Genomic DNA, 24,664 nt, shown 5'->3' with positions numbered 1-24,664 from the left:
TTGTATTTCTTTTGTGTTTGAAAGTGACAGTTTTTGAAAAAAGGTTTTAGACAGTGTAAGGAATAAACTATTGAAAGTGATTGTGATCAAAATCCAAAAGAATCAATATGGCTTTGTTTACTGTTTTAGACTAGCTCTATAAAATATTGCAACATTTTGATTTACGGCGTGGTGGCACCAGCTTCAATGCGCATTACGACACCTAGTGGTTGAAGTCATATGAACTGAAAAAAGAACGAATCACTTTAGGAAGTGATTTGTTCACTCTCGTTCTCTGAAATAAACCCGTTCTTTTGAACAAATCGTTCACTCACGAGCCAACACTAAACCCCGCCCACCTTATTTCTGCCGACTGCCTATCGCAGTACAAAACCAGCGAACCAGTCCGGGCTCCTTCGACTCACAGCAACTCTTAAGCAATACAAGACACAAGGCAAAACTTAAAATCAAAACTAAATACCATGAAACTTGCTTACTGGGATATTCGTGGGGTGAGTTCTGCAGCCTGCAAAGCATTTTTCTTTTCATAGTATTTTCATAACAGCTTAAAGTGTAACAATGGTTGCAGACGTTAGCGAAATGGCTTGTGAATAGACTTGCGTGTCAATACAATGAAATTACGGAGTTTCTGTAGATCAGGCTAAAGCTAACTTGCGTGACGGACGGTCCCCGGCCAGCCTGCACACAATTCCCTCTATTCAGAGGACCACGAAAGTATTGCTAATTAGAATAATTTGCTTGTATGCAAAGTGGAAAGATTATTATTAAGAATTATGATTATGAATGTAATCCAATCGCTTTCCCTCGTAAAACATTCGCTGTGAATAGATTCATGCGTTAAGAGTTGAATAAGTATTCCATAATCCAGCGCTGCTTCCATTCATAAAGTCACATGAAGCAATTCGTTGGTCACATGTCTATCCTTAAGGTAGAAACGTACCACATGATTTTTTCCCAGCCAACCAGTTTAATTAAACTGTACCGCGATAAAACATGAATTTATTCATTTTCCGTACCGCTTTGGCTTCACGAGTATCGTTGCAGCCATACTGGAGCCTATCCCAGCAATCTGGGCGGTAGGAGGTTGCAGCCAATCGCAGATACGAAAGACGTGTTTATTATATAATATCCTAGCATACTGTTTTTTTTTTTTAATGAATGTGAATCATTTGGGGTGAAAATAGTGGGGGGGGGGGAGTCAATAGATGAAAATGCATTCCATTAAGTGCCTCAACTTGTAAATTTCGCTGTGTGTCAAGTTCCAACTCAATGGGGTGAAAACACATAAAAGAAAAGCATGGTTCGTTTCAAATCCTATGCGCAGGATTAGGAAATACAATAACTGCATGTTAGGGCGTAGTTCATCTAATCCTTTCATTCAGCAAATTGCTAAAGGACAGGCTTTAAGTGTCATCGTAACCATTATAAATATTGCCTCAACAAATACTTGGAATACAAAGATTCATTCTCAGCACACACCTGTAAATTCAAGACACAAAAGGCCACTTAAGTGTTTTACAACAACTGAATCAAACAAACCCATCCTTGTGATTGCTGTCCAGCTGGCCCAGCCCATTCGCCTGCTGCTCGAGTACACTGGGACATCATATGAGGAGAAGCTCTTTTCCTGCGGTGAAGGTAATGCGGCACACGACCAAAATCCACCGTGGGCTGTCGTGTTCATCCAAATAACTTGTATTGTCAACTTTCTACGCATGCAGCTCCCAACTATGACAAGAGTTGCTGGTTTGACATAAAACCCAAACTTGGAATGGACTTTCCCAATGTGAGTGGTGTCTGACCGCATGCTTATGACCAAAACCTTTTACGATCGACGCTTCATTGCAGTTACCCTACTTGGAGGACGGCACCAAGAAAATTGTGCAGAGCAATGCCATCATGAGATACATCGCTAGAAAGAACAATTTGTGTAAGTTTCATATGTGACTATAATGGGGCACTTATGGTACAGTGGAATCTTTGAGGTTGAACACAATTTGTTGAGGACACTGGTCGGCCTTCCCATTTTTTTCAAACCCTATCCCTTCTATTGTCAAACATTAACTTTTTATTAACTATACAGGTATTGTTTCTAAGTAACATTGATCCATTCCCTAGTACAGTGATTCTCAATGTGTGTGTGTGTGGGGGGGGAATAATCCAGAGGCTATGTGAGATTTTTAAATATTTCATATTTCTAAAGGATTTTTCAAGAATGCTACTTTTGGAATTGCATAAATATTTCAGGAAAATTTAAAAGTTCACAAAATGAATTTTCTATACAGTTGGCTATTGCAGTTGGATCTCTTAAAACCCCAGTTTTCCCCATACCAGGGTAGTTCAGACCAACCTGTCCTACGGCACCGAGCATCACCGGTCAATCACTTGGAAACTGTTAAAATTAAGTTAATTATTAAAAATAATCTGGACTATGATCTCAAAAGAGGACAGTTCATGTTGATTTTTATCCAAGTTTATTTCCCTTTTTAGAGACTACTGTAAAATGGAGATCTAAAGTTTAATAATTGAGACAATGATGGCACAGCACTATTATATTATTATTATTATCATCATCCTTTCCTCCCATCTAAAAATGCTTGGCGCTAGTTAGGAGGTACTATCACAATGTCAGTCTTTAGTCAGTTACATACATAAGTGTCCAAAATGTGATCCCAGGTGGAGAGACCGAGGATGAGATGGTCCGTGTGGACATTTTGGAGAACCAGGCCATGGACTTTCGGAATGGCTTTGTGAGGTTGTGTTACACCGATTTTGTGAGTATCACTTTGCAAGTGGATATGACACAAGTCTCATAGGTCTAAATCTCATCTAATGATTTCAGGACAAGATGAAGCCAGGGTACCTTGAGGCGCTGCCGGGTGTACTCAAGCAGTTTTCCAGTTTCCTGGGAGATCGGAAGTGGTTTGCTGGTGACAAGGTGTTTAAATTGTTTGCTCAGCAAAAAGGGGGTCTTGCTCAGAATGGTGAAAATGACACTTTTTTTTGCAGATTACTTTTGTGGACTTCATCATGTATGAGTTGTTGGATCAACACAGGATGTTTCATGCCAGCTGCCTGGATGACTTCAAGAACCTCAGAGACCTTCTAGATCGTTTCGAGGTGAGGGAAAAAGCTAAATTTCTTTTTGGTTCACGGTGACAGTGAATCACTTTTTGTTTATCGCCATTGCAGGCACTCGACAAGATTGCAGCCTACATGAAGTCCAGTAGATTCATAAAGACCCCTGTCAACAACAAGATGGCCAAATGGGGCAACAAGAAAGAGTAAAGGCTTAAAAAAAAAAAAAAAAAACGTGAAAATGTTCTGCGTCTTCAAAAATGTTCTATTTGCATTCAACATGCATCCAAAACGATGATTCTACTGTTTGGGAATGGCGAAAAGATGGATTTCAGGCATTGCGAAATGGTTATACCCAGCAGATGAAACTTAAACTCATTTCTCAATTTGCACCTTTATTGACTTGCCTTCGAATAAATGTCTTGGTGTTAATAAATTCATGTGGCAACATTGTTTTTTGTTTTTCAGATCACTTTTTTTTGCTTTTTAAACTTCTAACTAGATTAATGCATACACTTAACCTTAACATACCTCACACAAGATATAGGATTCATAATGCTAAATGATTCGACCAAATTTCAGATGCTGATCAGTGGATGAAGATTGAGGCAAAAAAAAAAGTGTGCTTAGTAGCGGGCATCATACAGGTCTGATGGTTCACTGGCAAGCTGCAGCAATAAGAAAGGATACAATAAGTGCATCTGTGCAAGTTTGTGTAAATTTCTATGTCCGCCACTCACCGCAATAGATGATTTAATAGCTTGAAGTTGGAAGAAGACCTTGGCTCCTTCTTCCGGACACACAGTCCTCATCTCATCCTTGCCCATCTGCAGCAGCATTTTACCAGTCAGCACGCCGAGGCTGGCCACGGTGCTGCTCCAAAAAAAGCGTGACATTGTCATGCGTGCGGAAAACCACAAAGGCCAACTCTGGATTGTACCACTCACATTTTGGAGAAGCCTCTGTACTGCAGCCAGGCTCTCACCTCTGCAGGTGACGAGATTATGTCGAGTGTTGGCGGGCCGCGAGGTGGCCGCTGTATCAAGTGAATCAAACCACAGAAATTGGCAATCTCTCCTCTACTGAGCCACATGAGTGTACCATTACCTCCATGGCCAAGCCACTGCTCACAGGGTCCAGAACATTCTGAGGAACGTAGCCTTCCTCTGCATGGTTGTTACGCACAAGCCACCATTGCTTGGACCTTTGAACCACCTTGGGAAAGTCCAAGCATACAACACTCAAATCGGGTGTGCTCAAACATTTTGAGTGCAAAAATTGTGTAATACATTACAAAGTTGTGCTTAGAATCACTGACAATATCTGGCTCTGTGTCAACCAGCCACAGTCAACATCATCTCACCTCAACCACTTCGCCCTTCATAACAGTGAGCTCCCTGTTGTTGCGAGCCATGAAGTCATAGACGACACGCATGCGGTCGCGACCTTCATCTGTGTTGCCGTCGCGTCGTCCCGGTGGTATGCGCTGGCTGCTGCTCCTGCTCAATTGGCCGTTCTGATAAGGTAGTTGGGCGGCCTTGTGCGGGGGAGCAGATGGCCGCCAGCCGTCGTAGAACTCTGGGATGTAAGGCGGGATGTCATCATCGGGCCATCGAGACCTATGAGGAGGACCGAATAGAGTTGGGGTTTAGAGCAGCAAAGAGAACGCAGAAGGAATAAATTCATCCATGTCGCATTAGACGAGTGTTGGTGTCAAGACTTGGATGGAAAGAGCTCATGGGGAATAGCAGGGCCATTTTTTTTTTTTTATTGTGTTTCCATGGCACCCATCTCTGAACCTGTGGGTGACCTCAGAAGCGAAATGCTATATTTTCCATGTGTCATGCAAACAACATCACTGCTTCAACTTTTCCCTCCCATATCAGCAGTTCACACCTCATCTCAGGGTGTGTCCCGAGATAACATATCTCTACAGGGGACTCTGTTAGGAAAGAGCTTGCCATACTTTAAAGATGAAAAATATCCAAGAGAACATTTTTGTCCAGGTCAGTGACAAAAATCTCCTGGTTCCTTACAAGGACGTTCTTCTACAGCAAAGCATGCCACAGCTCTTGCTTCTCATCACTTTGAGGCTCCTACTTGCGTCACTGCTGTGTCGCTACCTGGGGATGTTCCAACTGTCTCCCATAGACCTCCAGAGCTGGTCCTCCTCCGGGGTGACCACCTGTCTGAGCAGGCGCAGTGACGACTCCGTCAGCAGGGGGGAAACCGCGACTCGGGGCAGTTGGGAATGGTAGTGAGGCAGAATCTGTGCAGGGAACAAAGGCAATCTTTCGAGCAGTGGGAAGTATAGTTTAATTTCTTCATCCAAACAAAATTGCTTTAGTAGAGTTTTCCTCTCTCAGCTTGAGTATTTATTTTCCTGAAGGTTTTAAAATTAACTCTCGATATTTGAAAACATAGCTACGCATTTTCATACATTCATTTCCATGTTTCTACTTAAGTCCAGAGTGATGAAATGTACACGTGGTGATGTATTAAGGTGACTCGCTCACTGTTGCTAAACTGCTGAAGAAAAAGTGAATGTAGTCCGAGGCGCTGGTGTTGACCAGTATGCCATCCAGCTGGCCCTGTCGAAACAGCACACGCATGCAGTCACACATACATGCGCACAAGTGTGCAGTCCAGTCAAGCTGGGGCAAAGCTACTTACTTACCAACAGATTGAGTCCATATTTGATTTTCTGAAGACAGGAGATAAATTCCCGAGGAGGAGGCAGTTGGGCAGCTGGAGGCAAAGGAACGGGTCGAGTTGCATGCACAATCCGTCTTATGGGTCAAGAAAACTGAACGGACTTTACCTGGGCTGTCGTGGTTCTTCTTCTTGCCTTTCTTTTTGCTTTTGTCAATCTGCGAGGGAGTCGCAGTCCCCACAGTGAGCACCTTGCCCAAGAAGATCTCCAGATCGTTCAAAACATGGTTTAAAATCTCCTGTGGGAATGGAACGGTGAAAGCACAGCTACGACGCTTCAGTGTGCTCAAAAGTTGACATACTCATCATGGGCATGGATGGTGTTCGACTACACTATCTTAAATTATTATTTCGTTCAGTCTGGACCTACATCTTCCTCACAGTTCAGAGGTTCAAGTCTTCAGATCTTGACTTCTGCCTCCCGACATTCCAAAAACATGCTTGCTAGGTTGATCAAAGATTGACTTTTCCATAGATGTGAGTGTGGTTACTTATTTGTCTATATATGTGCTGAATTTGTCTCTTTTCAATTGAAGTGTCCAGATCTGTGGATGTGGTGCATGCAGTGTAGCACCAACACAACTACAAATATATGCCCATGATGAATATATGTAAACATGTTACCACAACAGAATCTCTCTCTCACCGTGTTCCTCTCAACATCTGTCTGCTCGGCAACATCTGGAGTGTTGCGGGATCCACGCAGATCACGCTGGTACCCGGCTTCCCCTTGTGGGGGGTTAAAATAAGGGGGAGGAGGAAAGTCTTTGAATGAAGAAAATTTTAATCATTAGAATTTTTCTGAAAGCAGAATTTCATAAGTGTCCCGGTTTTTTGTGGGCCCACTCTGGCGGGGTTCTTTCTCTCTGCGCAACACGAGGTGCAGGCTGATGAAAACTTCCTGAGGCATGAAAGAGTACAACTATATTTGCGGGGAACATTCACACTCAGCGGACACCACATTGGGCACAAGCTACCAAAATGTCTGTCATCATATTAATGTCACTCTTAAATGCTGAGTTGCATTGCAGCCCAACATCCAAGAAGGTTCTAGCTTTAAGAAGCACAATCTTCTGAAATGACAGCGGCTATATCAAAATGATCGAGCAGACTGGTAACCCACTTCACATGTTGTTATCTCGCAATACACTGAGATAAACAAACTAATTATAACTCCACTACTACAATCAAAGTTTACCAGGTTCTCTGTCAGTCCACTGCGGGATAGGCCGCTCCAGCTGTGGGCTTCTGTCTGGCACAGCACGAGGGGCGGCCTGCCGGAAACTCTCAGGAGCTTGCAGACCGAAGTTACTCCTGCAAAACAGCAAGGAGAAAATCAAGCTAGCCTCATTTACATTTGGACTTTGTATCTGGATTTGTATCCGTTGTACCGGATGAGTGGCTGCTCTCTGGGTGGCGCCACAGGACCGTTTCCCTTTTGGACAAACTTATCTAGGTCACTCTTGAGGATGTCTGCCTATTACGATAGGAAACAGGTACTTTAGCTTATAATCAACATCAAAACTCACCTTTCAATGAAATCACTAGACAATGGGTACACATGAGTCCTGAATCTCAAAAGAATCTACATGATCCAAAAGTCTTGAATGTATGAGTAGCTCCCTTGGCAAGCAGAGCAAGGTCAATGACTGCACATGTTGCCTGATGGTTGCCAGGATACAAATAAAGTGAAGCACGCATCTGCAAAGGTTTGTCCAGTTCACTGAGTTGAGGGGACGACAACAACAGTGTTGGACGAGGACTCACTGCAGTCTCCTCACACTGGAAAATGAAGACCTGGGGATTGCGCTTGCTGCGTTCCCTGGCGGTGACCAACAGCAGCGAGTCGTAAGCGCAGCTGTCCAACACAGCGTCGGTGTGCTGGATGTTGATCAGCGGTACAACCTCCAGCTCTGACTTTAAGACAAAGACCAGGGTGATAATCATTTTTGTGGACTGCCAAGGTAAACATGAAAACGTACAACATGATCTGAAAACTAGTGCAGAAAGGATGAACTCTCAGATTTTTTTTTTTGGTCTTAATAGTTCTATCATCCTGCTGCACTTTTGCTTTAGGCTGGATGACGAACTGTAGTAGCAAATTAATTGGACTTCAGGAAATCGCTTTCATGACCATCTGTAGCAGACTCATTTGGATGTACGGTAAAAACAGTATTAAAAAATAACATTTGCATACATGGTTTGGAATGAAAACGTTGCGGGTGCCCATAGTCGACTGAGATGGGTGTTACTAACTTTGTTCTCTCTGTCAAGGAGCAACAGGTAGCCTCCTTGCACCTCCATGACCATGTCTTGAGGCCACAGGCGACCTTTGGCGTTCAGTCGCTTGATCTTGGCCACGCAGTCGTCCACAGTGGTCAGCTGCTGACCGTCCAGCTCGCAGGTGAGCAGGTGCTGCGAGGGGGTCAGAGCGTGAGGCAGAGGCCGAGCCCCGCATTGGCGCGCACGTCGCGGACTTTACCTCCACTCTGACGTTAAGGTTGTCTGCCTGCTTGCTCAGCACCTCCGAGTACTCCTTTCGCCGCACTTGATGCCAAATGACGAAGTTACAAGATGCACGTGGTGGAAAAAAATTCTGTCATTCTAATAGTGCGCTGTTTTGTTTTGTAGTACAGTAAGGACAAAGAGCATACTAAGAGGTGGATCTGAGATTGGATATGAAGGATTTTGGAGAATAGTTGAAATGGTGTTTTGTCATGTGTCAACATACTGTATATGGATTTGGAAGTCAGTCTGGGCAAGTTTCTCTGCGAGCTCTGAGGTGAGGATCCTCTGGAATCATCTTGTTGGAAAGCCCACCTTGACTGAGGGAGCCCTTCTGGTGAGAAACCCCTGCAACACAATTTAAGGTGTTTTTTGTTTAATACTATGTACATGTGCAGTACACTGTTGTATGGTGTGTTTAGAGCCCTTTGATGCAGGTCACCTAGCGTGCATTCCTACTAAAGCTCATAATAGTCACAAGCAACACAGGCAGAATAAGCAGCAGCCATAGTAGTGTTTCAAAATAGTATTTTTGTTGTTGTTTTTTTCTTCAAGATACCGCACAACAGTGGTCCACAGCCTTTTTACGAGTGTATAAAAGTGATCAAGTCATCATAAAAATCACGAAAAAAAATCTTATATAAGCCGCACCTGACTATAACCCGCAGGGTTCAAAATTTTGGACAAAAGTCGCGGCTTATAGTCCGGAAATTACGGTAGTTTATTCTTTCTTTCTCTTTCTGCACACTCAACATTTGAAAGTGAAATTTGAATGTGTTCCGGTGTGGTCATATGTACCGGTTATCACAAGCTAATGCTGTAGCACTGTTGGTTAATGATAATCTGTCCTAACACCGCAGCTCTGCTTACCTTTGACATAATGCCTTAACTACCACCGGCTAAGCACGTTGTGTCAGTGGTTGAGAATTTTAGTGTGGGGGTGGTTATGTTGATTAGTCGCACAGTTATAACCATAGGGCAGAAGCATGGAACAGCTTACACAGATTTTCATAGATAGGAAGATAATTCTGTCAGTTTTTAACCAAAATACTTAGAACAGTTGATAGGTGGGCAGGCACTGAACTCGTTGCCTCATATTTTTTGCATCATATTCCCATCAATCTATTCATCTATTCTTTAAATGAAATCATGCGAATTAACATATAGCATGAAAATGACACTGACCTTGGAGTATAAGAATAGGGGCGAGAGTTTCCCAACATTTTCTATCTTTTTTTACTTTTGTGATAAATTCTTGAACAGCACTCTCACGCCAAACCTGAAGAGGGAACACATTTGATATTATTCATAGTGCGTCAGAAGATGATGGATTGTATTACATATCACAAGTACACTAAATAAGCAGTCGAGTTAATTATGAACTCTTCGATGAATGGCTGTGTTTATTTATTTGGACATGTTAAAACAAAAGACAACACGATGATAATTTTCAATGCAGTGAATGAGTTACAACATACAGTATACGACTTTAGCCATATCCAAAATAAGCACAAGTGATTATATAATTTATACATTTATTACATAAGGTCAAATGTGGCAAGCCCCTAATGCCACAAGCTGAAAGGAAAATAAAACGCAAGGTCAAACCTACATTGATTAAACTTGGGAAAAAAATCTTTCAAATGATTGGGTACAGCATAAAGTAAAAGCATTAGTATACAATTATCAAATGCATCAAAACTTACCAATTTGTTTTTGAGCCACAAATCTACAGGACACAAAAGCAACATTAAAAGACATCAAATAGACGAAGTGGAAATTCCAACATGTAAGCTTTGGGGTTTGAAATCACATTACCTGTCAGCTTTGCTCCAGTGGCATTATTCCATGAGTGGGGAACGTGTCTTCCTCACACAGCGCAAACGCAAACTACTCCCATCACTTCCTGCTTGACGCATTGTGATCAAAGATCAGCAGGCTTGGCCCTTGTCAGAGATGGAAAGCTATTTGAAGTGTTTGTTATGAGTCCAAAGGTTTCCAAACACCTGTTGTTTCCTTGCAAAGGTTCAACGGTTGCCAAGACATTAGAAAACACTCATTGTTGCATAATAATTTGGTGAAGTGGAAACTTAATGTGGCCATAAAATCAGTGCAAGGGCTTTGAACAGGGCAAAAAGAAAGTAACCAAAAAAGCAACAATCAGACCACTGAGGTTGCGTAAAGACAAGCATTTATTTGACTATCAGCTGATGTGGAAATACTGTACACACCCATAAGAGTGACAGAGATCGACTATAAGGGGCAATTAGTTTATTCTGTAAAAGAAAAAAATATGCCCGTCTCGTCTTGGAACAATGAGTTGGAGGATCAAGTCGCGCAGGAGACCTGAAAGTTTAGACGACAGCTTTGGCCTGAGTGGCCTTAGCCAGAGCCTTCAGGTCTGTGATGCACTTGGCGATGCTCTCCTTCTCCTGAAACACAACCAACAAGCATAGTTCAGCATGGCACTCGGCAGATTTTTATGGAGGGAAGGAAGATGAATCACTACCATCAACACTAAATGGGAAACGTTACATGTTTATTATGACAAAGTTGGCAAAATCCAGATGGGAGGCAAGCCTACCTGCTGAGGCGTGATGCTGCTGACGACGTTCTTCTCCACCCAGTTGACCATGTGCTCCTGAGCCATGCGACGCTGGAGAGCCTGCAGGGCGACCTGGAAGTCCAGGCGCTTCTTCACCTCATTGGTCACCATGTGTAGCCGCTCTCTGTAGTTGGTCTCCAACAGCATGGCTACATTGTTCTGATCAGAAAGCAACACTGTAACTACACAAGCGTTGATTAGACGACCCAAGCTAAGAAGAATCTTATAGTCAAGCACGACTAAAAGACATTATTATTTTAGTGCAGTTGCAAAATTCTTTAATGTGTTCAATTCCATTCACTTCACTTCTGCAGAGGTTGACAAAAAGTCTCAATGAAGGCCAGGTCACAAACCATCCATCAATCTATCCTACATCCAAACCGGAGGGTCACGATCCATTATCCAAACAGGAATGTTGCGGGCAGGAACTTAACCCTGCTGACTTGTGTAGCAGAGTACACCCTAAACTGCTTATCACATATTGAGGTAGGTCCATGGAAGGCTAAATTAGTTACATTTATGAACGTGTGTGAATGGCTGTCTGCAAGAATCTGTTGATTGGCTGGCAACCAGTCCAAGGTCAGGTGAGCTAGGCTCAAAGCACTGTAGGAAATGGATGCTTGATCTGAGGTTAGATTTGTTTCCACAGCATACTGGGAAACACCCTCTTCTGTGCCCGAAGTTCAATTAAAGCCCACATGGACAACAATTGTTAATTTACCCTCTTAGTGTCGAAGAGCATCCCTCGGCCCTCGACTCGCCACTGTTCCTTCTTCTCCTCCTCGATGGCCTGGGTCAGGCTGGACATAGCTAAATCCTTCACCTCCTGAGCTTTGGCCACTTTGTCCTAGAATTAAAAGATATCAGAGACCGAGATTACCAACAAATAATCTGGACTTTCAGGTGAAATTTTCTCAATGAACCAAAAGTTCAACATAAAGTACTGAAAAGCATTGAAAAGTTTAGAAACATTCTAGTTTACTTCACCAGCAAAGGTTAAAGTGCAGTTTTATGATCCTACTAAAATTTCGGGACTTTTTACGAATCATGTACAAAGATGCTGAAATCTTGCAGTTTTACTTAAAGCAGGATTCCCTCCACATTTGCATGAGGAGCTCCAATCCAAGATGTCCACTGACCTCGTTGAGTTTGTCGGCGAAAGCCGCAACAGACGGGCCGAATTTCTTGACGCCGTAGATGATGACGGCGCCAATGGAAGCAGCTGCAAATGTTTCATGATTGATGACGTAGAGTTCCTTGGAGAGCAGGTAGACAATGAGGCCGGTGCCCAGCATGTAGGGTCCTAGAAGACAGGCGATACTTTCAATGCCAGATAGGAACCTGCCGTAGAAATATCTAGTGGAGATTAAAACCCTTTTTTTGTATATTGGAGGTTTATCAGCATTTTTGTAAATTTTCCACCAGTGTGTCTTTTTTTTCTGCAATTCAATGTGCGGCAATTATACGAATATTTGTGCCATTTGTGGGTTGGACAAGTCACTACCCCCCGCAATGAGCAGGGGTCCACTGTAATGCTTCCATTTGAAGACAACTGACCCGTCACTCCAGTTTTTGGGTACAAGAGCTGGAAAAGCTCCTCTGGGATGATGCCATGACGGACTTTGCCTCCCTTCTCTGGCAGAGGGGGAACCGGGGCCAGACTCTGGGATGATGAATGCAGGGAGCGAGATGCCTGGACCAGGCTACATGGAGAAGCAAACAAAAAAACAGAATAAGCGTAAGAAAAGGGGTAAAAATAATGTAAAATTATCTGTTAAGTTTTGCTGTTGTTGCTGCCGTTTTACACACATACCCAGCTCCGAGGGGGCTGCTGCCTTTCAGGGCATTAGCTACAAACAAGACAACAAAACATTAGTTACTCTATGTCTTCACCAGGTAAGCCACTACAAAATGACACCAAAACCTTTCTGATGATACAGTTTACTTGTGTGCCCTCCACAAATTTGCCATTTGAACCTTTGAGGCAAACATGTACTCTCAATAACAAACAGCTTTAAGATATATTTTTTCTACCCCTCGATTTTTCTATTACAACATAAGACAATAACGTTCAAAAACCCACCGCACAAAAAATCAGGGGACAATAAAAGTGGGGGATTTTACAGTCTGCGGTGTCAAGTTAAATACTAAAGGACAAAGTATTGTCAAGCAGTGAAATGTTCTGTCTGTAACTCATCTTTACAGTTGAAAGTGACCAAAAGAACATATTTCATTCACTATAATTGGTGGCTGGCTCCCCGATCGATCGGTCAGCCCATAAGTGTAGAGGTTGAGTTAATACTTCGACAATTCAATTTTCATTAAATTCTACAGATTGCAAGTCCTTTTCTAAGGAGATACAACTGTGAAAGATATGAACATTTACTACAAAGTGCCGTGTGTGCCACGAGGTATACTTTAACCAAACTCATGGCCGAATACTTAAAAATGATAAACGCACATAAATGTCCGAGGAGAGCATAAAGAAGATACTGGTGAGAATTAATATGGGTAAACAGACCAAGTAAAGGAGGCAGACCCCATACTAGCTGTCAAGAAAGGTGACATTTGCGGTGAAGCATTGCGCTATCACGCAACCTATTGTGTCGTCTGCTGAAAAGCAAAGCAAAAATAAACACCGCCGACAGTTTGTCAAATAACTATGTCCCGAATATGTACGCTTAGCGTTACACGTATTTATAAGTCATCCTGGCATGGGTCGTTAGCTGGTACTAGCTTGTCAACTCATTCAACTCGCGGCCTTCAATTTACCCTTCAGCTTTTCCCACAATTTGCACTTATCCTTCGTCGCAGAACGCAGCCATTCTGCGTGACCTTGAAATTCTCCACGAGTTCATACCTGAAACGATAACAAGCCTGGACAGCATGCTGGATGAATGGAGAGCCTAGTTGTCCGCGACACCGGGCACCGTGTTTCGGTCTCTTCGTGCCCTTCTGCAAAGAGCAGCAACAATGGCGGACAAAACGAGAACTCCCACCGACATCTCGCGATATCAAATACAACCTACACCTACATACAATTACCGCTAGATGGTGCTATTTGCAAGATGTTTGACATTGACAAGTTTGTAAGGTCCAAAAACACATCATTACAAAATGTTAAACCAGTCCCCCAGATTTGACCTCAGAAATATGCAAGGTCTTACATTTGTTGTTTACCTGTTTTGTCTTTAACTTTTCTTGCAACTTAAAATAACAACAAAAAGCTTTCAGAGCTTAAAATGCGAACACAGGATCCAAAAACATATGCAGTAAGTTGTGCATAGTATTTGAATCTGAAGCTTTGGATCAGTGTCATGAAAAAAGTAAAAACAAAAGTTATGAAAGCATGACTGGAGTGAGGTGGTGGACAGAAAAGAATGCTTAGTTTTGCAGCAAAAGAAAACTAATGAAAGTCCCCCTCCCTCAAATACTGGGGTTGGTCTATCTGTAGCTAATCTTTGGGGCCACCCTGGTAATGCATCAGTTTGGTATGAGTGGCTGTTGAGATAGAGGAACATATGACGTGGTGGTCCTCTTCACTTCCTGAAAAATTCTGCTCAGTAGAAAGAGTTATGTGAGAAGGACGAGACAGCCTGAACCTCAATTTAAAGACTTGGGGGGTAGGGAAAGGATGATTTCTGAATAGCTGCATGAAGTGTTTTCCAGTCTGGATGAGATGGCGTGGTAGGTAGGCTTCTAATTGCTGCATCCTGAGATAACTTTTCTTAAACTGTGCACTTTCTTGCACATTTCACCATTCTTTACACAACAACTAGTGTCATTCAGCGCACAGTGTTTACCACACCACAAATATCCTCACTAGTTGCACTATCTATTGTTATAATTTGGTGTATTTACGCTAAATAAAATAGTTTTGTGGCGCTGCATTTACAATATACACATGTACAGTGCTTGTGGGTTACTTTACGTATTCAGTAGCCATATTGAATAAACACAAACACAGACCCAAACAGATGCTAATTTCTTAGAGCCTTGGTAACATAAAGTGCATCCCCCCTGAAATATTTCAAAAACCTGATATTATTTTTTATGGAACTATATAGCAATATTTTGTGTTACTTTGTCAGTGTGCTACTTTTGTGTTACAAACATACTACATTTGTGCATTTGTACTATGCATTACGTATGATTTTTCTACACGCTGGTACAGAAACTTTGTCATACTATAGGAGGAACTACTTGTTACTCCTGAGCATTTTGATCCAAGTTGCTACAAGCAAAATACACATGCATAAAGGTTGGGCCTCGTAGTGTAACTAGTGCAGCGCTGTAGTGTACTACAATAAGGGTTAATTGCGTGCATATAAGACTGGGGGAAAAAACATTATTTGTATGATACTGTTATAAAGTAGGTGTGCGTCGTACTGTCTTAACACGTGAGGAAGGTGAGAATATTTGAATATGGACATTAAGATGGATTCCAATGATATAGATTAAACATTAAAAAAGAGAGAGGAAAAAAAAGTCTCCTCGTGATGTGTAAGCGTAACGAATGTTTGTGTGTGTGCGTGTAGGCAGTGGGTTTGCTGACCCGGGTTATGGACGTGCTTTATCTCCGCGGACTCAAAGTATCATCCCCCGTGAGAGACTTTGATCGCAAAGAGGAGATCAGAGCAGAGAAACATGAGCAGCTACGAAGACGCACGAACGTGACGTCATGCCGGATTCCAACGAGAGACTACGACACAGCGCTGCTTAAACTCACACTGAAGAATAAGAGACAAGTGGAGTTCATGAAGAGGAGATCGCTGCCTCTGTTGCCCATCACCCGAAGAAACTCTTGGTTCTCGAGCATCTCCACCTGCTATTCTTCATCCTTTTCCTCCCCGTGGAACACGTCAGATTGGATTAGCCTACAGAGCAGCCTCAGTGACGGTGGGCGCCCGGACACGGACGACCGCGTGAGTGTTTACCTTTCATCACTTGACATGACAAGTACCAAAAGTCCTTAACGACAAGTCGTGTCAAAATGAATGATGCTGGTTGAAGTACAAATAGGGAGTAAACTCCTGTACTTAATAGGAAAAAAGGACGAAATCTGAAATGGTCAAAAACAACCAAAATATTATTATGTTTAACCCATTGAAACTACATGTCATAAGTTTCAAAATCGATCCTCCATGTAGATTGTCTCTGTTTTTCTACTGAAGTACCTTTAGACTCGTGTTGGCATCCACGAAAAAAGTAATCAGCCTTGTTTGACAAACATGTATATTGTAGAAAGTACAGATATGTGTTTTCAAATGTGACACTATGATGTCTTGTATCAATATATTGATAAATATCACCCAATGTAATGATGTGAAGTGAAAGGAAGGCACTCACATCCTCTTCTTGCTTCCCCAGATGATAATGAAGATGATGGTGCACGAAGAAGCCTCCACAGAAGTGATCAAAGTGAAAAAGAGCGCACATGAAATGGACCGTGTCAACAATGGTGGGTGGATGAGTCATTCTACAGTACTGTTTGTATGGAAGTATCTGCAGTGTTGTTTTCTGATTAAATATGATTTTTTTTTTATCGTTCACCAAGATGCACACACTTCCCACAAAAGGATGAGAGAATCCTGTGTCCAGACAGAGTGAGTGTCATCCCTTTGATTCCGCTCTACAAAACTTACAGTGCAATGAAATAACAAAAAGTATTTACAGTTTTATTTTAGCCTTGGAGGTCTGTATGGTCTAAATGATTTTATTTCATATCGTCAGTTTTTTTTTTTTGCCATTCTTGCTATTCAAACTATGAGAGACCCCACTACTGCATGTCGGAAGGGAAATCTCGTAAAACCTCCTGAGATCGAATGTGACTTTAGAGTAAACAAACTCAGTGGAAAAACAAGTGACAATTTTTGGTTTGTTTTTAGTAGAAAAAAAATGTCAAAAAGAAAAGGCATGGATGGAGGGAAGTTTCATCCATCCATCCATCCATCCATCCATCCATCCATCCATCCATCCATCCATCCATCCATCCATCCATCCATCCATCCATCCATCCATCCATCCATCTATCCATCCATCCATCCATCCATCCCCCAAAAAATTAAAAAATATTTGTTTTTCCACATATGCAGGTCAGGTCTTGTGACCATCGAAGAATCTGTGAGTTTACAAACAATATTTTCCTATTTTTACCGATACAGTAATACATCATAACAAATGTATACATCATAATTTATATTTTCCAGGATATTCTGCAGTTACAGAACTACATGGAGGTGAGCTCAGTTTTCACCCCCACTATATTTTGTTGTTAAAGGTGTAAATAGAAGGACTTAAACATGTTTAGGACTTAAACTAACAAAGTTACTCATGTTTTTATGAGACTACAAAAAGCAAGTATTTGAATAGGGGTGTGTAGACTTTTTGCATCCGCTGTATTTCATGACACTATCAAGATGGCTTCACGACTCTAACCTCGTCTGACACCGTTCCTCTATCAAGGAGGGCCTGTTGAGGGAGATGGCCATCAAGAAGAAAGTGGAAATGCTGCAGCAGTGTTGCACACAGCTGCAGAAGACCTTGAGCACATTACGGAAGGTAAGTGCGACCATTCCTACGCAGCGGAGGAATGCCTGTCACCTCAGGAAGGCCGACTAGCTCTGTGGTTTCCTGCCTCAACTCTTGTCTCTACCGATGAGCGCAAGTTGTTAATTTTACGCAGGGGGGGTGGGGGGTAGGGCAGCTTTTGGGTGGCTTTGTTTGATTAAAAAAAAAATGTAGATCAACTGAATCAGATAGCAGTCCATTTAAATGTACTCTGACTTGCCTTAACTTTGACTATCCATTGATTGAAATGGAAGTATGTATTTGGTCATGAAATGTCATCCTTCCACATGACCCATTTCATTTCAAGCTGCAGCATTACAGCTAGTCGTTTCCTTTCTAAACCCACAGGCTCACAGCAATGAGGATGTGCTGAGAAACAAGATTAAGCTTCTGGAGACACAGCTGCAAGCTTGCCTTGAGGTAATTTCATAAAAATAAAAAATAAAGCTCCAGAACATTTTTGAGCTATTGACAATGGTAACTAAGTTGACCACAATCTATTATATTACTATATCGGTCAAATTTGATTTGGTCAACTTCGAAAACTGAATTTCTCAATCCAAACTGTTGCCAACGGGTAACAGGTAGGTAACATTTGAACAATGAACACAATTATCCAGCCAAGCATTCAATAAAATGAAGAAAAGATTAAGAAGCTAATATACTAGTACAGATCCCTGTCCAAGCACTTATTATCAAGAGTCTGAAAATATTTGTTGGAATAATGTAGCCTCTTTTTTTCCTTAAATTTGGTTAATTAAAATATATAATTTGTGTTGTTAGTAATTTATGTCAATAAATAAATGATCTACATACTGTAAATAATTAAATAGTAATGTAAGCATCTAACATCTTTTGGTCAATTGAGTTTATTATAAATAATACAAAAAGTAATGGTGAATTATTTTGTTACGATTTAAATCAGAAAATTGCACACACACACACTCACACGCGCGCACGCACACACACACACACACACACACTTTCAGCGCATCAGTGGATTTGACAAAGCATGTGTATCGTTGCAGAGGTTTCCCAAGGAGGTGTCAAATAAACTGGCGCTCGAAATGAAGAAGCAGAACATAACGTTTGAAGAAGCGATTGAGAAGGTCACCCAGGGGAAAGAGGAGGAACTCAGCAAAATTGTCACACTTATGACTTTGAAGAATCCAGACATTCAATCCCAGGTACGTATATTTACGTCTTTTTCACGTGGGAGGGTAAAGAAGGAATGAAAATGGAGTTTATATTTTGCATCGGATTAGTTACAGATTTTAGCGAGTCAATTATATTCTAATAGTTTCCAATTCAGGCGGTACAGTTAGCACATTTGCCTCAGAGTTCAGGGGTTCAGGCTTCAATTGTGGCTCTTGTCTTCCTGTGTGGAGTTTGCATGTTCTCCCTGTGTGGATCTCCTCTGGGTTCTCCGGTTTTCCTCCCACATTCCAAAGACATGTGTGGTGGGCCACTTGGTGGTACGAATAGCACCCAGTTTTTCCAAACCAATGTGTCATCAGGAAGCGCTGATTGCTGCAAAATCGGACATCCTGAGGCTGCAGAACCTTTACGAGGAGCTGACTCTCACAAGTCAAAAACTTCGGCGGGAGCTGGAAGTCAGCAGTGAACGAACACGAGAGCAGGAAGTACAGCTCGAGGTTGGCACACAGATGCCTTCGTATCTGCTGTATGAGTGGTCCGACATTTTAACTGTCAAGTGCGGTTGTGCTCGCAGCTGTCCAGGGCCAGAGAAGCCACATTGACTGAAGAGCTGGTGTCACTGAGACAACAGAAGAATGAGCTGCTGTTCCATAAAAGTCTCCAGGAGGAATATCAACAATTTATGAAGAACCAAAAGCAAAATTTAAGTGGTAAGCCCCCCCGCCAAAACACACATGCGTTTAATCTGCTCAGAGGGAAACAGACAGAAGTGGCAAATGTATTCATACGATTATTGTTCTGTATTATTGCTCTGGTTTTAGATGACTGCGTCGAGAGACGGGACGTGAGCATTCAGAGCGCACCAGAAGAAAGAGAGACATCTCCAAAAGGGGACTGCGACGTCGAGGAGAAGCTTCATTACACTCAAGAGGAACTCCGCCTCAAAGAGAAGGAGGTGACTAGGACAAGGACAGGTTCTTTTGAATCAGTGCTAGATGTCTAAGAGCCTTGTGTGTTCGTTAGTTGTCAGGCGACTTCATGGAGGATGACATGACGGGGGTGGGCAAAGGTTGGCGCTGAAGGGCCATGTTTGATTTTTAAAATATTAACGTCTACTAGCTTAATGCTAATACTTAATGGGAAATGCCACAGATAGGAATATGTATAGTGTCAGTCCTATTGGCAATCTTATAACTCTTTGAGCAATAGTAATAATAATGTACCTTTCGCTTGTTTGGACACCACTGATACATTACAACCATTTTTGTTTTTTTTGGGGGGGGGGGTGACACATTCATAGCATTTCCATTCATTTCAAGGGTTAAAGATGATACATGATGTGCAGAATATTAGATATTTCAAAGACTCTAAATTGTTTGTCAATGCGAATGATTGCACAGTGCGAGGCCCTGCAGACTGAGCTGCATACCATGGAACAAGAATTTCTGTCAAGTCAGGATCGACTGTCGCAGTGCAGGGAAGAACTTGGGCAACTTGGCCACCACCACAAAAAAGCCGTAAGCTCTGTGTGCGTGTGTGTTGTTCTCTGTGTGTGTGTGAGATTAAGGGCTATTTAAATAAATTTGACTTGACTTAAACAATGAACCGTGGCCTGGGTATTATGGCCTGTAGTTTTTATCACTCAAAAGGGTTTGAATGCCTGCTTGTTTATGTGCCTTGCTATTATTTGGCTACCATCCAATCCAAGGTTTACCCTGCCTCTCGAAAAGAAAACTCCAATGGTGGTCACAGAAATAGCTTGAATCTGACAAATGTAATAATGAATAAAAATATAATGAAAATTAACTACAAAAACCAAATTGAATTGTGGTTTGAAATAATTATTTTTATGGAAAAAAAACACAAGACAGGCCTGGGTGAAAATAATGGTATCTCTTGAAAAGTTTGTAAATAATTTTCCCCATGTGTATCCAGAATACCTGCTGAGAGCGGAAGCATTTCTTGCCTCTTTGTGCAGATGTGGCGCGTAGCCCGATGGAGTCCGTGCTTGCTCCTCGTTCTGCTGCTGTTGCTGCTGCTGCTCCTGCTGCTGTGGGTTGTGACCGGATTTGCCATATTGCAACCGTGGCGTCCACTTTTCGGGGAGAAACTAGAAGAATTCTATTTTGACATTGGGAAACGAATAGAGAATTATTTCTTGCAAATGGTCTCCCCCAAAAATTCAGGCTGTTTTAGGCCAGTGTGACCATGTCACAGTTGGAGGAACATCATCCTTCACTTTTCAAATGTCTAACATTTAAAGGTTTTTGTGTTAGTTGTTGATATTGTCAAGAAATGCAAATGTGTGTGATAATAAAAATATATTTTTTACAATAAAAGCAATCTCTTACTTTTTGCTTTAATAGATTACTGCCATCTCTACTACTATTCCTGTTTTATTATTACTGTTAAATATGTATATAAAATAATGATGATCATCATCCTACTAAAATGATGACTATGATAATATTAATAACCATAATGATCATCTATTTTAAATTGTGTGATCGGATCAGTTTACCACTTTTTCCCTGCCAGACATGTACTACAATATTCCAGCTCAGAAATTATTTAGATTGCTCTCGTCAAGTGTGGACAGCAGCTCCCGTGAAACACAGAATCTATTGTCTAATTGCACTCAAACCGAATTTTTTTTTTTTTTTTTTTTAAAGAGACAACACACTCAAAGGTGAATTGTGTTTGTGGTCATTGTTGATTGTATGGAGGGGCTTTTAACGGTTCCAGATAAAGCTCTATTATCATCTGGCACTGACACAGCACATCCAGCACACAAATGTGCACTTTACCTGCATGTTCCGTGTCACGTATCCCACCCTGGCTGGACTTTGCTCAAAGTGGAGGTAAGAGGATGCACTGGGCCAGTGAGGAGGGCATCACGCAAAATTTTCTTTCATCTACGGGGCAATAATCGAGATGAGGACTGCGAGTCTGCTCTGTGCGGTGTGGCTGTGTATGTTCAATGTGGCTTTTTCCCTGAAGATCTGCGCTTTTAATGTTCAAAGCTTTGGAGAATCTAAGGCCAACAATAAGAAGGTTGTGGGGATTCTACTGAAGGTACACATCCGAGCAACATTGTCACAAAACTGCACAGATGATTTTTGTCTGATTGTTTTCTTCCCAAGATTCTTTCCCGATGCGACTTGAGTCTCATTCAGGAAGTCCGTGACTCAAAAGGACGAGCAATACAAACTTTGGTGAAAGATCTTAACAGGTTTGTCAGACTGAAAGACTTTTAAAGAAGACAAGCAGTTTCTAACGAAATTCATGCAGAATTACACACTGCTGACTTCCCACAGATTTGACGAATCCAACGAGTATTCCTACGTAGAAAGTGAGAGGCTGGGAAGGAAAACCTACAAGGAACAGTACGTCTACATTTACAGGTAAAAACAGTTGGCAGGGTAAAAGGTCAATCTGATGACACCGTTTGACCCCCCCCCCCCCTCATCATCTCCACAGAAACAATGTGCTGAAAGTGAAGGAGCAGTATCAGTATGCTAAATTAGAGGCGCAGGGCACTAATGACACAAACGTCTTCTCCAGAGAGCCTTTCATCGTTCGCTTTCACTCCCCGACCACTCGTAAGATTCAGACACGACACAGTCCTCCACTACAATGCACAACATGAGTTTTAAATGGAAGAAGCCTAGAAATAAAAACACTGCTACAGTGGTGCCTTGAGATACGGGTGACCCAACTAATGGCTTTTTCTGGGATTTTTTTGCTTTGCCATGCGATAAAAATCTTATTTTAAATCAAGCAGCAGTTTGGCAGAAAGTAAATAATCCCACCCCCTCCAGGCTAATTAGTAGTACTATCTTTGTTGTTGCGTAATAACTCATTAAGGAACAGATATTTGAACCAGACTTTACAACACTCACACATCCTCTGTGAGTAATATTAGCAGCAGTTTACTGACTTACAGTAGTTATGAAATGAATCATTTGTCAGTAGGAATGTACTACACCGCCTCTTAGTGGCCAAACTACACCAGAAAGTGCTGCATTGAATTAATCATGCTCCACAAACTGCCAATTACATTACATTTAGATGTGCTATTATTACTTTTTTTTTTAGAACGAAAATATTCCCTTGTTCGTGGTGGCGGGGTTATCTGGAACGTTTTAAAGGCACCACTGTAATATACAGCAAGGACTAATGTAATGAAGTGATGATGATGATTTCATTTACCTTGTTTTTTGGGGGGTGCTGTCTTTCTTCACTGTGGCGGGCCAAGGAAGTGGAATGAGATTGTGGAGATGGACTGAAAAAGAAAGCTGGCAGTCAGACCCAGAGTAATAAAAAAACATGCATTATACCATATATACAGTTGGTAGAATGTTTTACATCACTTATAGACAAAGCAGTGTACAGTACTTAGCAAATACAAAACGGTCTGTTAACATGAAGTGATTCCATGCTTCTGTTTTAATTTCAGGGAGCTCTCTGTATTTTGAACAGGAATGAGTTATTTCAAACTAAATTCGTATTTTTATACCCAAATTGGACTCAGAGTTAATCAAACAAGAATGGAATTCAACCACTAAAAGAATATTTTATTTTATATATTTTATATATCATTAGGAATACAAGTAACTATCATTTGAAATTAATCAATTCACAATAAAGTTGGTGGCTGCTTTCGTTATAACTAATGCTGTTAATTTAAGGAATTTATGACCTTACATTAGATATTCAGTAATTGATTTGTTACAGCCTCCAATAAACATGCTTTATTATTTTGTTCAATAACTAATAGCGAATCATCGTCACATGATGGCAATCACAGTATTTATGTTTTAGTCACGAAGGATCTCGTCTTCATTGGCCAGCACACAAGTCCCAAAAGTGCCATGAAGGAGATGGATGAGTTGTATAATGTGTTCAAGGAAATCTACAGAGAGTGGAAAACGGAGGTGCTTTTTTTTTTATTATTATTATTCCCAAATCTACATCCTACTTGCCTGGCAGTTCATGTACTTAGGTAATGATGTGAAACTTTCCACCGAGCCAGAATGTGATGATCTTGGGCGACCTGAACGCCGCCTGCGGCTATGTCACCATCAAGGGCTGGCGAGCTGTTCGCCTGAGAAGTGACCCAAAATTTCGGTGGCTGATCGGAGACGAGCAGGACACGACGGTCCGGGAGAAGACGCACTGTGCGTACGACAGGTGGGAAATTGGTGGCACACACTGTCTTAGTCAAGTACTGGCCAGCAATGGCAAGATGATTTAGGATTTGATTTGGATCTCTTTTAATCCCCAATTCAGGATCATCGTCCATGGACGTGACATTATTTCCACCATAGTGCCTGGCTCTGCTCAGCCGTTCAATTTTAAAGAGGCTTTCCATCTGACAGAGGAGGAGGTAAATGTGTTTCAAACATGTTTCACAACAGCAACTTTATGTATTGAGGGATTTCTTTTGTGGGTATTGTGTTGAATTTTTGGTCAGTGGAAATATTTGGGTCATTCCCAAGGTGACTTGAATGATCTGAACGATTTAAATTTTGAACGAGATATGTCATGTTGAATGCGGTATTTGAATGAATGATAAACAACCTGTAATGGAACTTTTCTATGATATTTGAATTACTTAGAGGTGCCTGTTTATGAAATGTTTCAACAGCTCTTTGTGCTTAAACTTTAGGCCCTAGGGGTGAGTGACCATTTCCCTGTCGAGGTCGACCTGAAGCCAAAGCACCATTACCTACTGCGCAGTGAGCTGTAGACTGAGATGTACTTGGAATCACCCGCACTTTATTTTTACCTATTAATTAAAAACATTATTCAAAATGTGCCTCGATACCAGCATTGACTGTATATTATTGGTTATTGCTTAATGGTGTGACTTTTGCGCCTCTGCCCTCAATTCAGCATTCAACAAACAGTATCTGAACATTAAAACTTTTGAGTGAGTTGGGGTTTTTTTGTGTGGAAAAAATGAGTAAAAAATGTATTCTTGTCATACATCTGGTTAGGTCCTGTATTTACATTGCTGCATTTAAATTGTTC

General features: G+C 41.6%; 5 protein-coding genes across 10 annotated transcripts; 3 read left to right on the top strand and 2 right to left on the bottom strand.

Annotated features, from left to right (window-relative positions):
* Nucleotides 1-325: 325 nt before the first annotated feature.
* LOC148402603 (glutathione S-transferase Mu 3-like) lies at nucleotides 326-3,514 on the top strand. Its single transcript, XM_088368239.1, has 8 exons — nucleotides 326-491; nucleotides 1,563-1,638; nucleotides 1,722-1,786; nucleotides 1,849-1,930; nucleotides 2,677-2,774; nucleotides 2,843-2,938; nucleotides 3,010-3,120; nucleotides 3,193-3,514. Exons 1-8 carry the CDS (start codon nucleotides 462-464, stop codon nucleotides 3,286-3,288), a joined length of 654 nt encoding a protein of 217 aa, XP_088224365.1. The 5' UTR covers nucleotides 326-461; the 3' UTR covers nucleotides 3,289-3,514.
* Nucleotides 2,917-10,329, bottom strand: eps8l3b (EPS8 signaling adaptor L3b). Of its 2 annotated transcripts, none has more exons than XM_088368225.1 (19): nucleotides 10,114-10,329; nucleotides 10,002-10,024; nucleotides 9,481-9,574; nucleotides 8,522-8,643; nucleotides 8,273-8,337; nucleotides 8,047-8,205; nucleotides 7,558-7,707; nucleotides 7,182-7,267; nucleotides 6,989-7,104; nucleotides 6,437-6,555; nucleotides 5,900-6,029; nucleotides 5,756-5,826; nucleotides 5,595-5,669; nucleotides 5,202-5,347; nucleotides 4,442-4,697; nucleotides 4,186-4,293; nucleotides 4,026-4,114; nucleotides 3,819-3,951; nucleotides 2,917-3,746 (listed from the first exon to the last, which is right to left on the bottom strand). In XM_088368225.1, the coding sequence occupies exons 3-19, from the start codon at nucleotides 9,516-9,518 to the stop codon at nucleotides 3,705-3,707; spliced, it is 1,905 nt and encodes a 634-aa protein (XP_088224351.1). In that variant the 5' UTR covers nucleotides 9,519-9,574; nucleotides 10,002-10,024; nucleotides 10,114-10,329; the 3' UTR covers nucleotides 2,917-3,704. The 2 variants fall into 2 exon arrangements, with proteins under 2 accessions (XP_088224351.1, XP_088224353.1); XM_088368227.1 differs by having other exon boundaries at nucleotides 6,437-6,519.
* Nucleotides 10,330-10,469: 140 nt separating this feature from the next.
* Nucleotides 10,470-13,923, bottom strand: atp5pb (ATP synthase peripheral stalk-membrane subunit b). The gene is made up of 7 exons (XM_088368236.1): nucleotides 13,761-13,923; nucleotides 12,714-12,750; nucleotides 12,458-12,603; nucleotides 12,040-12,203; nucleotides 11,622-11,747; nucleotides 10,880-11,059; nucleotides 10,470-10,727 (listed from the first exon to the last, which is right to left on the bottom strand). The coding sequence occupies exons 1-7, from the start codon at nucleotides 13,786-13,788 to the stop codon at nucleotides 10,650-10,652; spliced, it is 759 nt and encodes a 252-aa protein (XP_088224362.1). The 5' UTR covers nucleotides 13,789-13,923; the 3' UTR covers nucleotides 10,470-10,649.
* A 477-nt stretch (nucleotides 13,924-14,400) lies between these two features.
* Nucleotides 14,401-20,967, top strand: traf3ip3 (TRAF3 interacting protein 3). Of its 2 annotated transcripts, none has more exons than XM_088368234.1 (14): nucleotides 14,401-14,591; nucleotides 15,439-15,825; nucleotides 16,271-16,361; nucleotides 16,458-16,506; nucleotides 16,996-17,023; nucleotides 17,110-17,139; nucleotides 17,366-17,461; nucleotides 17,819-17,890; nucleotides 18,499-18,657; nucleotides 18,988-19,125; nucleotides 19,203-19,338; nucleotides 19,450-19,583; nucleotides 20,029-20,145; nucleotides 20,607-20,967. In XM_088368234.1, the coding sequence occupies exons 2-14, from the start codon at nucleotides 15,463-15,465 to the stop codon at nucleotides 20,832-20,834; spliced, it is 1,641 nt and encodes a 546-aa protein (XP_088224360.1). In that variant the 5' UTR covers nucleotides 14,401-14,591; nucleotides 15,439-15,462; the 3' UTR covers nucleotides 20,835-20,967. The 2 variants fall into 2 exon arrangements, with proteins under 2 accessions (XP_088224360.1, XP_088224356.1); XM_088368230.1 differs by having other exon boundaries at nucleotides 14,402-14,587.
* Nucleotides 20,968-21,347: 380 nt separating this feature from the next.
* dnase1l1l (deoxyribonuclease I-like 1-like) lies at nucleotides 21,348-24,457 on the top strand. Of its 4 annotated transcripts, none has more exons than XM_088359244.1 (9): nucleotides 21,348-21,489; nucleotides 21,629-21,703; nucleotides 21,772-21,860; nucleotides 21,946-22,032; nucleotides 22,109-22,230; nucleotides 23,453-23,565; nucleotides 23,664-23,821; nucleotides 23,921-24,017; nucleotides 24,300-24,457. In XM_088359244.1, the coding sequence occupies exons 1-9, from the start codon at nucleotides 21,349-21,351 to the stop codon at nucleotides 24,378-24,380; spliced, it is 963 nt and encodes a 320-aa protein (XP_088215370.1). In that variant the 5' UTR covers nucleotide 21,348; the 3' UTR covers nucleotides 24,381-24,457. The 4 variants fall into 4 exon arrangements, with proteins under 4 accessions (XP_088215370.1, XP_088215390.1, XP_088215398.1 ...); XM_088359272.1 differs by having other exon boundaries at nucleotides 21,408-21,489; nucleotides 21,652-21,703; XM_088359264.1 differs by lacking the exon at nucleotides 21,629-21,703.
* The last annotated feature ends 207 nt before the right edge of the window (nucleotides 24,458-24,664 follow it).

The sequence above is a fragment of the Syngnathus floridae genome, chromosome 2 (assembly GCF_059516105.1).
Source record: "Syngnathus floridae isolate MCC-2025c chromosome 2, RoL_Sflo_1.0, whole genome shotgun sequence".
In the NCBI taxonomy this organism is placed as follows: domain Eukaryota; kingdom Metazoa; phylum Chordata; class Actinopteri; order Syngnathiformes; family Syngnathidae; genus Syngnathus; species Syngnathus floridae.
This window is presented reverse-complemented; position numbering and strand designations above follow the sequence as displayed.

Excerpts from the sequence above, each read along its gene's own strand:
- LOC148402603 (XM_088368239.1), top strand. The coding sequence starts at position 462 with ATGAAACTTGCTTACTGGGATATTCGTGGG. Across the intron at positions 1,639-1,721 it reads GCTCTTTTCCTGCGGTGAAG|CTCCCAACTATGACAAGAGT; the intron begins GTAATGCGGCAC and ends CTACGCATGCAG. Across the intron at positions 1,787-1,848 it reads TTGGAATGGACTTTCCCAAT|TTACCCTACTTGGAGGACGG; the intron begins GTGAGTGGTGTC and ends GCTTCATTGCAG.
- eps8l3b (XM_088368225.1), bottom strand. The coding sequence starts at position 9,518 with ATGTTGGGAAACTCTCGCCCCTATTCTTATACTCCAAG. Across the intron at positions 6,030-6,436 it reads CAGATGTTGAGAGGAACACG|GAGATTTTAAACCATGTTTT; the intron begins GTGAGAGAGAGA and ends CCATTCCCACAG. Across the intron at positions 4,294-4,441 it reads TGAAGGGCGAAGTGGTTGAG|GTGGTTCAAAGGTCCAAGCA; the intron begins GTGAGATGATGT and ends GACTTTCCCAAG.
- atp5pb (XM_088368236.1), bottom strand. The coding sequence starts at position 13,788 with ATGCTGTCCAGGCTTGTTATCGTTTCAG. Across the intron at positions 12,604-12,713 it reads AGCAGCCCCCTCGGAGCTGG|CCTGGTCCAGGCATCTCGCT; the intron begins GTATGTGTGTAA and ends TTCTCCATGTAG. Across the intron at positions 11,060-11,621 it reads TGCTCTTCGACACTAAGAGG|AACAATGTAGCCATGCTGTT; the intron begins GTAAATTAACAA and ends CTTTCTGATCAG.
- traf3ip3 (XM_088368234.1), top strand. The coding sequence starts at position 15,463 with ATGGACGTGCTTTATCTCCGCGGACTCAAAGTATCATCCCCCGTGAGA. Across the intron at positions 17,462-17,818 it reads CCTTGAGCACATTACGGAAG|GCTCACAGCAATGAGGATGT; the intron begins GTAAGTGCGACC and ends CTAAACCCACAG. Across the intron at positions 18,658-18,987 it reads ATCCAGACATTCAATCCCAG|GAAGCGCTGATTGCTGCAAA; the intron begins GTACGTATATTT and ends ATGTGTCATCAG.
- dnase1l1l (XM_088359244.1), top strand. The coding sequence starts at position 21,349 with ATGGAGGGGCTTTTAACGGTTCCAGATAAAGCTCTATTATCATCTGGC. Across the intron at positions 21,861-21,945 it reads TTGGTGAAAGATCTTAACAG|ATTTGACGAATCCAACGAGT; the intron begins GTTTGTCAGACT and ends GACTTCCCACAG. Across the intron at positions 22,231-23,452 it reads CTTTCACTCCCCGACCACTC|TCACGAAGGATCTCGTCTTC; the intron begins GTAAGATTCAGA and ends TTTATGTTTTAG.